Source organism: Hetaerina americana, unplaced genomic scaffold (genome assembly GCF_022747635.1).
Source record: "Hetaerina americana unplaced genomic scaffold, ioHetAmer1.1.p SCAF_52, whole genome shotgun sequence".
Classification (NCBI taxonomy): Eukaryota; Metazoa; Arthropoda; class Insecta; order Odonata; family Calopterygidae; genus Hetaerina; species Hetaerina americana.
This window is the reverse complement of record NW_027287117.1, coordinates 1,393,445-1,407,766: the sequence shown is the minus strand read 5'-3', so window position 1 is coordinate 1,407,766 and position 14,322 is coordinate 1,393,445. Positions and strand designations below refer to the sequence as shown.

Below are 14,322 nucleotides of genomic sequence, written 5' to 3'. Positions count from 1 at the left end.
CTGTTTTAGGTGCATAGGGACTTCTTTGATACGTCGGATTTGAGTTTCTTAGTCGGTCGGCTGCAAGTTCCAGGGCACTAGTGCTTGGGATTTGTGAAGAGTCTGCCTTTGGATGACTCCGTCCTCGGGAGGCGAGCTCAATAATTTTGCGTCGGGGCGACAATGTTAGGGTTTCCCTGACTGGGAGGGCAGTGACCTCTCCGCATGGGAAGGAAAATATGGGCCAGTTAAGGGAATCCTTCCAACGGAGCCCTAGAAAGTCGACTGCGGAAAGTGGCGCCACTTTCCGCGACTACGACTGCCGATGCAGGCGACTGCAAGAATGAAGAAGCCGTATGGGCTAATGCTACGTACTTTAGGCTAACGCGATTGATTATCCCTCCCAGAGGAATAATTCTTGCAATGCACCACATCCATAATGGAAGAAGGGAGATGGTGCAGAAAGCTGGCTTATGACTGTGGAGTAACATTTTCGTTTAGGAGAAAAAGTGAATAGGTTGTTGCTTAATTTTCAGGAACTGAAAATTCCCACCTTTACGTGTAAAATGAGCTTGGCACGCTCAGAGTGAATCAGGGCAGAAAAATTGGGGTGTGCGTTGGGTTGAATTTAACCATGATATAGGCGGAGGCATGTCGGCACAAGACCATTTGTAATGCAGGCAACAGCAGCCGATCTTTTGGTGAGAAATAAACGTACTCCTGTCTACAAATATATAGTATTACGTGGAACATTTTATGACGGGCATTTTTTTATGAACCCCGTTTTTTAACATTATATGAGTCTCATTGGTTAAATGACGACGAATGGGTTATAATGCCGCTTTTATACAATCCAGTTGAGGATGAGACTGACTACGAACGCTGTTTCATTTACTTCTACCCTCGCTCTTTGTGTTAAAAATCAAGAATTAGAATTCTGTCGAATAATAATTTTGCATTATAAATTTCCTCCTCGTTGTAATTAACCCTGGGCTCGCCCACTGACCCGTGTGAGATTTGCATTTGTACGGATTTAATCGTAGAAAAGTTAAGGAAATCATCAGTTTGCGTGTGTATATATATCTATATATACACCTCTAATCGTATTAATGATGTGCCATATCATAGAACATGACACGCCCAACATTTGGATCCAGTTTTCCAAATGTGCCGTGTGCCACGACAGGTCGTTGTGCAATATACCACGTCATTACAATATGAGATGGCCTAGATAGCATCTCAGTGGACGGTGGAAAGAGCAGAGTGTAGTTCATTGAAAGGAATGGAAGAAATATAAGGGAATAGCGATATCAGACGACTGCAAGAAAAATACCACTGGATTTTGAAAGGGGTCACCCGTGGTACGCAAATGAATTCTACTTAGCGCAAATTTTGCTGTCCCGTTTTATTTAAGGTGCTGAACTCTTCGTGCTACATTAAATTATCTGCTATACGTAGAGTTACTTTAAATAGCATTGAAATTTCTCTGGCAGATAACACCAGCACAAGTAATATTCTACAACTGCAAATTCTGCCCCAGGTGAGCTCTAAGCAATATTTCCTCATGTCTCCATTGAACAGTCCCGTGAACAGCGGGTCAAGTCTCGGAAGCTCGGCCGGGGTCGTTTTATGCCAGTCTTCGTGAGTAAAAGGGTTGAGATCGAATCTGGAGCCTTGCCCGTTGACGAGCAGAGATCTCCAAGTAAGTCGTCGAGTTTTTCAACGTCTTCATGGGCTCTTTTGAAATCTATATGATCCACCAAGGTACATACTGCCCTTTAAATCGCCACGAGGGCGCGTCATCGGGACTATTAGGTCATCAGCCCTTAGAGTTATTGTTTGTTGGTGACTGATGGCGTTCTGGAATTTCAAATGGTTGCGAGTGATGTATCAAACTGTGTTGGTCTCGATTTGTGCGAGATGAAAATTAATCCTTATGCAGATTGCTCTCACCTGCCAATTTAATGGGCAGTGGAACTATTGGTTCTTTGTCGCTTGTAAAGTCGAATGATATATGTACATTTATATATTTATTTCAAAGTTGATCGTGCATGAATGCGTAATCATTGTGCCTGCCAACCCTGGCTGTGCAGTCATAGATTGACGTTTCCTGTTTGTTCGACGTAAATCTTCACGAAATGGGAGGCTTTTTGCGTTGTGTCACGTTGGAATGAATTCCCGCTGCGAGTTGTGTGTTTTGCGGTCGCGTTGTGTGTGTGTGTGTGTGTCTGACCTTTCCCTCCTCGCCGCAGTCGGGTCGCGGCTCTTCATCCGCGGGCTGCGGCGGCGACAGCGTGCTGACGGTCGGGCAGGCCATCTCCTCCCGCCTCCGCCGCCTCCTCTCCCAGCCCTCCTCGGCCTCCGCCCCGCACCACCACCACCACCAGCACCACAGCAACCAGCACGGGCACCACGGTCACCGCGCCCCGGAGCACCTCCACGCCAACTCCATCGGAATGCCGAGGGGGAGCCCCAGGGCGGATGACGGACCGGCGACCACCATGCAGCCCCCGCAATGGTGAGTTCCCCCCCCCCCTCACCTGGTCGAAACGACCTTTGCCTCGCCCTGCCCCTTGCGCAGGCAACAACCCTTAAAAAGGTTCAAGGGCTCCCGTATGTGATCAACTGCTCCCTATTTTGCGCGAGGTTTTTGCGATTTGGTTCTGAACCATTGCATTTCATTTTTGAATTCGCGCATGTGTGGTAATGGGGTTCTAATTTCGTCCTCATCTTGTCTGATCGTGTTAATTTATTATCATTGAATATTTGCTCGGTATTATATTCATGATTTTAATTTTACCGTCGGGAGCATTTTCATTGCCTTAGTTCCTCGTGATTACCCTATTTTAACGCTATCGTGAATTTTTCATTATGGCTTACTTGTTTCGTGTTTTCACTACCGTTGCCATGGTATTGATTTCAGTGAAATTAATACAGATCTGGTGTTTAATTTTCCATTGTTTTGTTTTTATCGAGTAATTACAATGTTAGTCTGTTTTTACTTGTAATTAAAATTATCAACGCCTGTGTTTACGTACCATTAATGTGTAAAGGATGAGCAGTTGCATTGAGCGTAAGTCCATTACCGACCCACTAAATGACCTGATCTCTATCCTAAAAAAGGCCTACAGTGGTCGAGTATCCTATCCGCTACCTTAATCGCCGCTTCCGCCGTGTAATGGACCCCAGATAGGTTCAGGGTAGTCCTTCACGATCGGAGGGTTTGCCTTACTAGGTTGACGAAGGAGACTCCTATGCCCGAGCAGAATCACCTAAGTCTCTGATTTATGCCAATCCCAGTTGTTTGTTAGATGATAGTATATGCATTTGCATGCGTGTAAAATGAAAGGATTTTTGCATGAATGTATACGCCACTGTGGGTATAGGTGAGCATGGATGTGTAGATTTTGCATGTGGTTTTGTTCCCTTTTACAGGTCGTGACCAAAGACCTGCCACACGCCCTTGCGGCGGCTTGCGGGTTATTATGTAGATGAACATCCTATAGTGTTGTCAGCTTTTCCACATATTCCCCGTGTGTGTTCCACCCTGGAGAGATCGCGTGTGAGGGTAACGCCTAGGTATTTAATTGAATCTACACATTCCATTTCGGTGTTCCCAATGCAGCAGTCGTTCGGGAGGGAATTGCTCTTTTTCCAAAAATGTATCACTACGCTCTTTTTTTAAGTTAAATACTGATTGCCAAGTGTCGCACCAGCGTTGTATAGCATTTAGGTCGTCTGATAAATTCCCTGTGACCTCAGGATCACGGATATCTCGGTAAACCACTGAATCATCAGCAAATAAACGTATCTTAGTGGTAGCTGCGGAGTCAATCTCGTTAATGTAAAATAGGAATAAAAGAGGTTCGATAATACCTTCCTGAGGAACATCTGGAGTAATTTCTACTGTATTTGAGCTAATTCCATCTATCACTACTCATTGTACCCGACCATTCAAAAAATCTCTAATCCAACCACGGGTATTTTTATCTATGCCATATGCTTCTAGCTTTGCGAGTAGTTTACTATGATGTACTTTGTCGAAGGCTTTCTTAAAATTGAGAAAAATTGCTTCCACTGGTACATTGCTCTCTCCCAAAGTAAGAATTTCATTAACAAAAAGCGCAAGTTGTATCTCGCAGGGTCTACCTTTTCGGAAACCGTGCTTAAATGTGTTCAGATGTTCCATAACTTTGCACGAAATGGATCTGAGGAAAATAGGTCTGTGACTGCTCAGTTCCGTCCTGTCTCCGTTTTTAAATATTGGTTTTACGGTAGCGGTTTTCCAACCTCTGAGAACCTTGTGATCTACTAGCGACTCCTTAAATATACTTTCTATATACGCCATTTCCGACGCTAGATCCTTAAATATACAAACCGGTATTTGATCGGGCCTGAAGCATTTATTAGGCTTAATATTTTTCAGCAAACGGTCTATTCCATTTTATGAGATTTCAATTTTATTGGCATTGGTCGACCGGCACGATTTGGTAAGCTATCGGAGGCATTCGGTGAGATATTGGTGAAGACGCTTTGATTAGCTACACAGAACGCGTCCGAAGATGGATTGTCGTTGTTTAGCTCCACCGAACGCATCTGACAACGGATCAGTAGGTTCCCGGTTCGAATCCTTGGGGGGCCGTTTTTTCCTCTCTTAAAGTGATAGTTCACAAAAAGGCCAGTTATTCGGTATTATTATTATATTCGGTTTCACGAATTCACGAGCGCGAAGAAATAAATGATAAAAAATGTTCCCGTCTAAATATTTATTTATTTAAACTATACGGGTGACCATGGAGGCGAGTGCCCCTTTTGACTGAACGCAATTAGAACTGAGCTCACGATGCGGCTTTTCGATACCCGTATTTGGGCGTCATTACTACCCATGACACGGGCGAATGATAACTAGGATTTATATATCAAGTTACTAGGATATATTGCGGTGGAGGCGGAAAACTTGTGGCCGTAAATTATTTTTTCGAACCGAGCAACGGCGCGAAAGAACCCCTGCCCCAGTTCCGCGGGGAATCTCCACCCGCGTCGCCCAGTCTCGCCCCTGGCGAGCGTCGAACGCGTTTTGCGACTCGGCTTTTGGCACTCCCGCGTCAATTGCCGCCGCGGCTAGACCCCGTCCCAGACGCTGCTTGACTTGGCGACCTTCGTATTCCGAGTTTCGCAAGGAGAAGGGGAAGCTGGTCACCGAAAAGATCGGGGAAGGCGAATTTTTGCCTCAGCGCTGGGAACAGCAGAAGTTAATCTTGCTCTCACCGTGTGTGTGAGTCTTACGTGCCGTGCAAACTGGGACGGCCGCGGGCGCAAGGTGTCGAAGCGAAGCGAAGAGCTTGCTGGTGCAATATGAGCAGACTTACTCATATGCGGTGGTTAAATAACATTTATGAAGCCCGCGATTGCTATAAAATTTAATGGCTAGCGGTAAAACGTCAATAAAGGAGGCAGGCGTGTGTCTGGCAATGAAATAAACCCGAGTAGAATTGGATAATAGAGCCTCAGTTATTTATGTGCCTTTCTTCGTTGGGGAGAGTGACGGACGGCATCGATTTGCTGCAAGTTTGAGGAGACGTCGTATCGCTAGGGAAGAGACCGTGGCATTCCACGACGAGGACGCCCTATCCACAACACATGTTAGTCATAGTTTCAGATGGAATTTTTCATACTATGTCACCAGAGTCATTAGATGAAAAAGGCAAAATGTTTCCATTCGCGGAAATGGACAATAGACTGGAACGTGGTCGTAAAACATTGCTTGGTCGAGAGTGACTCTTATCTAGTATTCGGTGGCGAATCGTAAGAGAAAAACACTCATTTTATAGTTCTTCTCGGCAGTCTGTTATCTCTATGTACATATGCACAACTGAATATGAATCTTTGACGAGGAGAGGATCGGCCCATTTAACAGAGGAATTGCTTTGCTACCCTCGCGAGTATTCATTTAAAAATAAGGAAACTCAATTTGAACTTATTTATTCTCAATCCTTGTGTATTTGAAGATGGCAAGATAATTTCCGAAGGAGCGACTGATGTGAGTTTGCTGGAATTGGGAATTGGCACACGAGATGGCATATCGATAAAGTATGGAGTGGAAAGCTGAGGGCTGCTTCTTCGACCTTGTCTGGAGGAGTAATGGTCATTTAAAATTTGTCATTTCTTTCAAAAAATGGGTTTTGCTGCTGGATTAGTATTAGCGAAGTTAAATTGTTCCGCACTAAAAAAATAGATGAGCAGATATTGACTTGTGTGCAATTTCCCAAAGCCGAAGTTCTGTTTTGTAGCCGCAGTTCGGCCCTTTTTGCGCTTCTCTAAGGATGTGGATTGTAACAAATTATCGATGCTCGCGTTTTCCCTACTTAGTCACTATTCACGGAACGGTATAAAATCTTTTTTCGATCCCTCACACTTTCTATCTTCTCTCATGCTTTCTTAATTTCTCCATTTCTTCGACCGTTCTCTACTTCCTCCCTCCCTCTACTCCTATCAAAATCTTCCTCTACCAAAGGTTTCCAACATATCATTTACTACTTCCAATTACATCCATTCATCCATACTTTTCTAGAATTCGACTCAGCGGTATGCAATATTCCTTCGTTTATTTTTCTCATTTTCCTCGCCATGTCCGACTTTCAAAATCCAAATCTCAATTCATGACCATTTTATTTCCACTTGCACTAGACAGCGGAAGAAAATTGGAGTCTCCTTGGACCAATTTCAACTTATAAGCCATTAATTCTGCTCTTCCTCGGCCAGCGTTGCTTGAGTAATTCCTGCATTTTGCGCCGGCAAAATTAAAAGCCCCCAACCCTGTTGACCAAGTTTGATTGTTCCATTTTTGAAAGCACAGTTCATTTGTCCTTCCTGCGCATAGTTTTGTTGACGCAATATGCTTCAGTGACATTAAATTGCGTTTCGCTGTGTCATTCTTTAATATGCTTTAATGAAATAAATATGGAGTAGATCAATGGAAATTTTTATTTCGTCTCAGTGTCTCTTCGCGACCAAAATATCTCCTTCGTCCGCCGGCGTCGAGTTGTAACACAGTATTGAGCGTGAAAGTGGAATTCAGGACCATCGGGACGATCCCTGGGGTCGAATATAGGAAGATTACTCCGCTGCTATTATGGAAGTCGTAAATTTCCAGTCGCACCATAATTTATTCTCCGGCCTTGTAGGACAAAGTATTCACGAAATGTGCAAGGTCGTATCGTCCTTCTCTGGTCCAAAGGAGAGGCGATTCGTTGGCTCCGGCTCAAAAGCAAATAGAAAGTCTTGACACGTGTTTTTAACGATGCTGCCTTTTAAATTAATCTTTAAATAACCTGATGTGTATGGTCTTCATACCTCTTGGAATGGGTGTGCTTCTGAGTGCTTGAGTAATACCTCGTCTTTCCGCCGTGGACGCTGGGGGAAAGAGCGTTTGGAATTTCCTCATCAAGTTCCGGAGAAGCCACTCGAGCCTCGTTGACGACTTTTTTGCTGCAAAGTATTGCGATATAATGAATCACTTTCACGCCAAATTTAGCATGGACTCATCGGTTTACCTAATTGCTCCAGTTCTAGCGACGGAATAATCGTAATCGGATATTCTTTGTGCGTGTTCTACGAATTCAAAGAAACGTGTTATGCTACTAGTTAATCTTTTGTAAAATATATTAATGTCATTGATAAATTAAAGTTGATGCAATGTTATTTTCTATATTTTTCACAGCTCTTTCTTAATTTATATAATATAGTATGATTTATTTGCTGAATATTTGTTAATTATTTGTATTCATTTGAAATTAAATCAGGGGGAAATTAAACTCCATGGTAGCACTATCCAGGCATTCAATTTCGATGTCTGTTACGAAACTTTTGCAGTGGCAACTTCCCAAAATCCCTTTCAGAATCCAACTATCCTCTCGGTCTTAAGGGTGTATGCAATACTTTAGTTGCCTAGGCTATTTTAGCCATTTTCGTTCGAAATACCCGATAGCGTAAAGAAATTTCTCTTGGAAACTCCTTGTGGATTGCCTCAGTTAAAAACTTTGCTTTTCTGTCCACGAGTCATCATTTTGCGTTTAAATATTTTTTTATGTCAAGTAAGCATTTAAGTTTTTCAAGTCCCTGTCGTCGAACGATGGCAGGTGCCAAGCTCATTTACTAAGTGATACATTTCAACGCTCAGCGCGTGAATTTCGCAATATCAATCTATGGAATCTGAAGCCGCCTGGAGAATTAAATTTAAGCGATGTATTTTTTGCAGATTAAAAAATTTCCTCCAAGTTTTTCGAATGTCAGTTTTGTATAGCCGCAAATACTGCTCTGATATATTTTAAGAAGCTTCTGTTAACTCATTCTTTAATTTTGGCAAAGTAAGGGAGCTTCTCGAGTTAGCAAAAGGCTCTGAAAATACTAAATGTGTTTACACACTTAGCTGTCAGAATTTTAAGATCATTGAAAATTATTGATCTCGTACAAAAAAAATCTGATTCATGAAGCAGTTTGTGACTTAAACCTAATATTAAAGTAACAATATTTACACCGTGTGAGTAAGCTTTATTTCGATTCACTTTCTCAAATTCCCTCGTGATTAACATGAAGTTTTTCAATATTGTTTTCCAATTTTCCTTTTTTCTGGGTGAAGGTGTACGCTTTTTTTCAAAATTCGACAGCATTTCTTTCAATTACAATCAATTAAAAATTAAGATTTAAATTACCTTGCTATTTTTCAAATTTATAAATCGTGCTTTACAGCTGAATATATTTTCAAATCGACTGAAAATCGAAATTGGCTATCTCGATGTGCACAGAAAAAGGCGAACGTCCAATTTCAATTCTACCTCAACTTTCAAATCATCTCAAGACACATATCCCACCGAACTAATTTCCCGCTTGGATAAGGTATAATCGTTCTGATAGATTTTCCCTGGGATAATTTACGGGGTCGTTCAACTGACGCTATTTTGATATTGCTTGGGAATTCCATCTGGAATGGCTTGGATAACGGAAACCCAGCAGTGCGGTCTCCTTGCAAATAAGTCAAGCCATCAGTATTTTCAAGTGCAAGGATTGAGAGCGTATTTCCCTTGAAGGACCGGCGCAAGTGAACGAAGGAAGGAGGAATGTGACAATCATTGGTGGGGAGGTGCCGCGTGCCGTGTTCGTGGGACAACACGCTCACGTCCCGACAACCTCCGGCTGGGCCCCTCCTGCCCCTCCCCCACAAGAGGGTTCCCACGCTTCAATGATTCCTTCGCACCCCCGGAATGTGTCCCGGTGCCAGGCTCTCTCTCCCCCCCCCTCATCCCCAACATCATGGGCGGCCGCGCGGGGGGAGAGGGGTACGAGTGGGGTATGGAGAGATGAGGATCTCTAATATTAGACCGCTCCGCCGCGGTCATGGATTTCTCCTCCACCGACGACGGTGGCGCCGCCGTCAAATTGCGAGAATCACGCCCCTCCTCACGGATTACGGATTTCGTAACGAGCTCGCCGTGTTTACAGCGTCGCCTGGACGGATGTCTGCCAACGGGTCATCCCTCTAAATATACCTCGGTGACCCTTGCTTCTTCTGCATTCCCCTGGAGGCATCCGCGTCCCTCTCTCCCTCCCGCGTCCCACTCTCCTCGGGGCATCGGCGGAAGGGTCGCTCTGTGTGATTCACGGGGAGAGGAGGTTGTTTCTCTCCCAGCCCTCCCTCCTCCTCGCCCCGCCTCCGCTGATGCTTAGAAGAGAGCCGCCGCACAAGTTTCACTCGCCAAGATATCCTGAACAAAGGTGTTTGCACGCCTTCAATTGGTTGGGATCATTAATTTTCATGGCAGCGTTGTTTATATTTACGAGTACATAAGCCAATGACCATTAATAGAAAATAAATAAATTTTGGACGAAATATCTCTTTTATATTCAGGTGTGTTCTCAATTAATGTATTTCACTGCCGCTGTGTTACCCATATGTCAACGTTTTCGCGCTCTCATTTTATGGCCGATAAAGACACGGGCAGGAAACATTTCCCATGGATTATATTATATTTGTATTTTTTGAAGGACATTTGAAGGGCAACAAAGCTTTTATCCTTTACAATCATCAGGATTTCAGTCCGACAGATGGCCGAAGACTGCAGCTTCAATTCTTTCCTTTCTTACGCCCTTAATAGCTCACCCATCCAACGTTCTCTTTATTTTCCTGGTCATTTGTCCTTTGGTCTTAAACGTGTGGCTCCCCTTCAGTTATGCTCCCAACAAGTCCATTATGTCTCAAGGTGTGCCCGGTCCGACTCTTTCATCTTTCCCTTCTAGTGCATATTTCTGTCTCCACTTGTACTCGTCTTTCTCGTCTCTCATCTTTCCATTTGATCTTCAGCATTCTTCTCCGGCACCAGGTTTCCTCGGCTTCCATTCTCCTCCGGCCTGCTTTTCCAGAGGCCCATTTTATCCTTATGAACGATTATATGACGGCACTTCGGTCCATTTAGAATATAAGACATCCCCGTGGCGTGTCACATGTCCGTTAAAAATATTCGTCGCTAAAAAAAGATATATGTACAAGAGTAGTTATGATTTTGATTGCGTTTTTGTGCTCTGTATAATGTTGGAGTTGAACAAACTCCTCACCTTGGAATGAAATTATTAATATGTGACATAGGCTAAATGACACCCCTCCCCCCGCGGTCCCTTCTCTTTCTCTCTCTCTCTATCTCTATCTCTCCTCCTAATCTTCCGCCTCTCACAGGATATGTGTACCCGTAACGTGTCAGACGTCTCGCCATCTACTCACCCTCAATGCTATTTCATTTTTAAAATCTTGCGAATATTAGCCCATTTAGCCCTGTTTTCTGTTTCATCGCATTTATTTCAGTTGCCCCTCGTCCAATTGTCATTCTGAGGTTCCTAAATGAAATGCCACCCGTCCACTTACAGAGCATGGAACTTGGTTTACGTTATTTCATCTTGGTTACTACGGATGCATGCTTGGCAGCCTGCTTGGCTCATGAGCTTAGATAGGAGCCCTTATCAGCAGATGCATTGGATGGCGACACCTCTTCCCCTTTATAATATTTGTGCTTTGCGGCTCTGGTTTAAGAACTCTGATTCTAAAGCTTAACTTAGAATTTATCTTTCTCGAAAACATCAAAATATTGGTTTTGTTTACGCGGACAGTGTGCTTTATTAATGACCGATGTATTCTGCTTTCACGAAATTCCTCTTTCTTGAAGCCGGGCAATCAAGACTTGAGTTCAGTTACCTTCACGCCAATCCCCAATATTAATGTGTAAGGCCATTTTAGGAATTTACATGCTCAAAAAATAAAAAGAGGCTACCATTCCAATTTTTGGCTTCAGTAAAAAAAACATTTATTTACCTTGTATTCTCGAATCGAACCGAGGTATTTATGCAATTATGCAATTTCATTTTGAGAAGTAACTTATATTGTGAACAAAAATTCTTTTGGTCCCCGTCTCCTTTCTCTCATACTCTTCTTAAAAATGGAAACAATACTCACACGGACTGATTCGTCGAAATCTCTAGCGCACGCGAATGCCTATTTGCACGAGATGTTGATTGCATTCCGACGGCTTCAAGTGGAGTGCCGGATATACATTTCCGTGCATTCCTGGATTCCGGACCAAATCCACGCGGGAGTTCCTCGAAGGGGCTCGGGGGGGACATGGGGGGGGGGGCCACCGCCACAGGATCTCCGAAACTCTTGAGGTGGAGGGTGGGGGTTGCGGAATCCGCCCCCGTGTGTTAGCTGTGAGATGGGGGAGGAAGGGGGGTTGCCTCCGTGGCGGGTAAACAGAGCGCGATTGGCCGGGAGGCGACGGCGTCACGTGGGGAGAGCGCTGTTGTGTTGGGTGCGAGGGTTGGGAGGTGGGGGGGGGGAAGGCAAGCGGCGGGGGATTTTGGAATTCGTTGGCACGGGCCGCCCGCCCGCCCGGACGCAAATAGCCTCGGACTGGCCGCCGCCGCCCTGGGAGGCAGCGACGGGTGGGCGGAATGGACCTCCCCCGCCCTCCTCTCTCTCTCCCCCCCCCCTACTCTTCGTGAATTGCGACATGGATCGCGGGCTTCCAGGGGTAACGCGCGGGATTTGATTCGTGTAGGTGCCAGTGTGCGTGTACTCCTCGTCACGGGCATGCTTGGTGAAATAAGAGAGCCATTATAAAATTTGCCCTAGCTGCGCGATAACGGAATGGTACAAGATGCTCGCCGCTCCTTCCCCTCTTCCCTGTCGTATCAGCTCTTGACTTCGCATTCCTTCCTACACCCATCTTTGCATCTTTTCCTTGGCCTCCGGGCTTTAAATTAGTGCTTTTTGGAGACATATCGAGCAATCGAGCGGATATTGTTTCTAGACTAGTCTTCATAGTATCTCTCTTTGGCTCCCCGTGGTGGTTCTGTGGATTTTCTGTGCTCACGTAAATGTCCCGGCATCGAACCCGACCGATACCCCAACTTCGGCCACATCGTGATGGGCTTTGGGTGGCGTCAGAATTTCGTCTCCGGAAGGTGGCACTGGGAATGGTGCCGGCGCTCACGCTACGCCAATTTCACAGTGGTTTCCACAATGGGTGTAGTAGCTATGCATCTTACTCATTTGCCAACCACATGACTATTACACTTGGATCCGAACCAAGATATCCATTTTCCTAGTTTTGCTCCTCTGTATTAAGTCTTGTGTATAGATTTTAGATTCCATGAGAACTCAAACTTGAGATCCATTATTATTGAAAATTATATGAATTATTATTTGAAAATACTAAGCCTGAAGTGCAAGTTGGTAAAATAAATGAGGGGTTCCCCCCTAAATAAATTTGGGGTAAACCCCTCATTTATTTTACCACCTTGCACTACAGGGTTAGTATTTTCAAATAATAATTCATATAATTTTCAATGCAATTATACTAATGGGTCATCATCAAAAGTTAAATTCAATGTTCTTAGTCATTTATTGCATATTTCGTCCATTTGGGTATGAGAATTGCAGTGTTTGAATTTACACTGCAATTATATACGCATATGTGTATATATATATATATATATATATATATATATATATATATATACATACACACACACTCACACACACATTCAAACTCGAAATCCCACCATATGGCGAAAAAATATTCATTTATAAGCAAATAGAAGTAAGACAAATGAAGAGGAACAAATGTAAAGGACGAACACAGGAGTGGTGGGGAAGGCGGATTCAGGGAAATCATGAGAGTAAAAATGTTTCCTTGACCGGGAAATATATATATATAGTGGGAATATGACTTATTTTAGTCTTTCGTGACAATATAAATGTTTTTATTTACTTGAATTCTTGCTTAGATTTTTTTCGCATTTTGGCTTATTAATGCTCCAAAAGAAGCTACGGATTCGCACGAAGTCCGTGGTCCGGTCTGCAGGTACACATAAGCAGGAGGAGTCGTCCTGCCTAGTCGCATTTCCACAGAGTCGACACGCCTTACCTAGGAAGCAATGCTTCATTTATGTTTTTTGCGCGTTGATGATATTTTCCGAGCCGTGAGCTCCTTTTTATTCCTCGGAACTGTAAATGAGTCAGCGACGATTTTTGTGGCTCCTCGGCCAACAAGACGACGCTAGAACGTTTTGATCATTATCTTTTATACTTTATTTTTCCGTGGCCGAAAGCAAAACAGAAAAGCGCATGCTGAAAAAGTTTTTCTATAAAAGTGGAACGTTCTTAAACCTGCCATATGAAATGACTCTGAGATTGAGGCACTCCATGAAAAAAGTGAATTAAAATGACGATTAAATATTATACTCGTATATGCCATGACTACATCTCAGCCGTTTAGGGCCGAGGATACTAGTGCACTTCGTGAAGCAGGATATTACTTTTTAATATCCTGAAGTTTATGCTTTCTTAAAGGTTACATGTTCATTGGTATTGCTTTAAAGATTTGCAAGAAATCCTTTGGAATTATTGGATATTTATGTCACTAAGAAGTATCGTCAAAGCAACCCTTTGCCGGCGAAATGCGAAACACGGAGGTAGCATATTTTGTGATGACGAGGTAAATGTTCAGTTCTTCAAGCAGTGTATATACTCCAATATTATTACGAAATTTCAAATGCGCAATAACTTATTAATTGTATAACATAGTTTTCATTTATTTCTTATCGGTTGCTTGTAATTTAATTTCCCTTGATGAGCACGAATAAACGCCTAAAATGGTCATACTACCTTGATCAAAAAGTTCCCGGAATTTATTCAGAAAATTAAAAATACAAGTTTATTCATCTAAATCTATATTGTCCCCTTCAAATTAATCCCCATCGAATGCAACACACTTATGCCAGCGCTTGATCCAATCCTCG

The 14,322-nt window shown here is 43.5% G+C and overlaps 1 protein-coding gene across 3 annotated transcripts in view; it reads left to right on the top strand.

Moving 5' to 3' along the window:
• Nucleotides 1–14,322, top strand: part of LOC139694682 (protein FAM13A) — a 332,141-nt gene that overhangs the window by 242,546 nt on the left and 75,273 nt on the right. For all 3 annotated transcript variants that reach the window (XM_071593185.1, XM_071593184.1, XM_071593183.1), the window contains one exon: nucleotides 2,232–2,497. In XM_071593185.1, coding sequence (XP_071449286.1) covers nucleotides 2,436–2,497 — 62 coding nt within the window. In that variant the 5' untranslated portion in view covers nucleotides 2,232–2,435. The remainder of the gene's footprint in view (nucleotides 1–2,231; nucleotides 2,498–14,322) is intronic.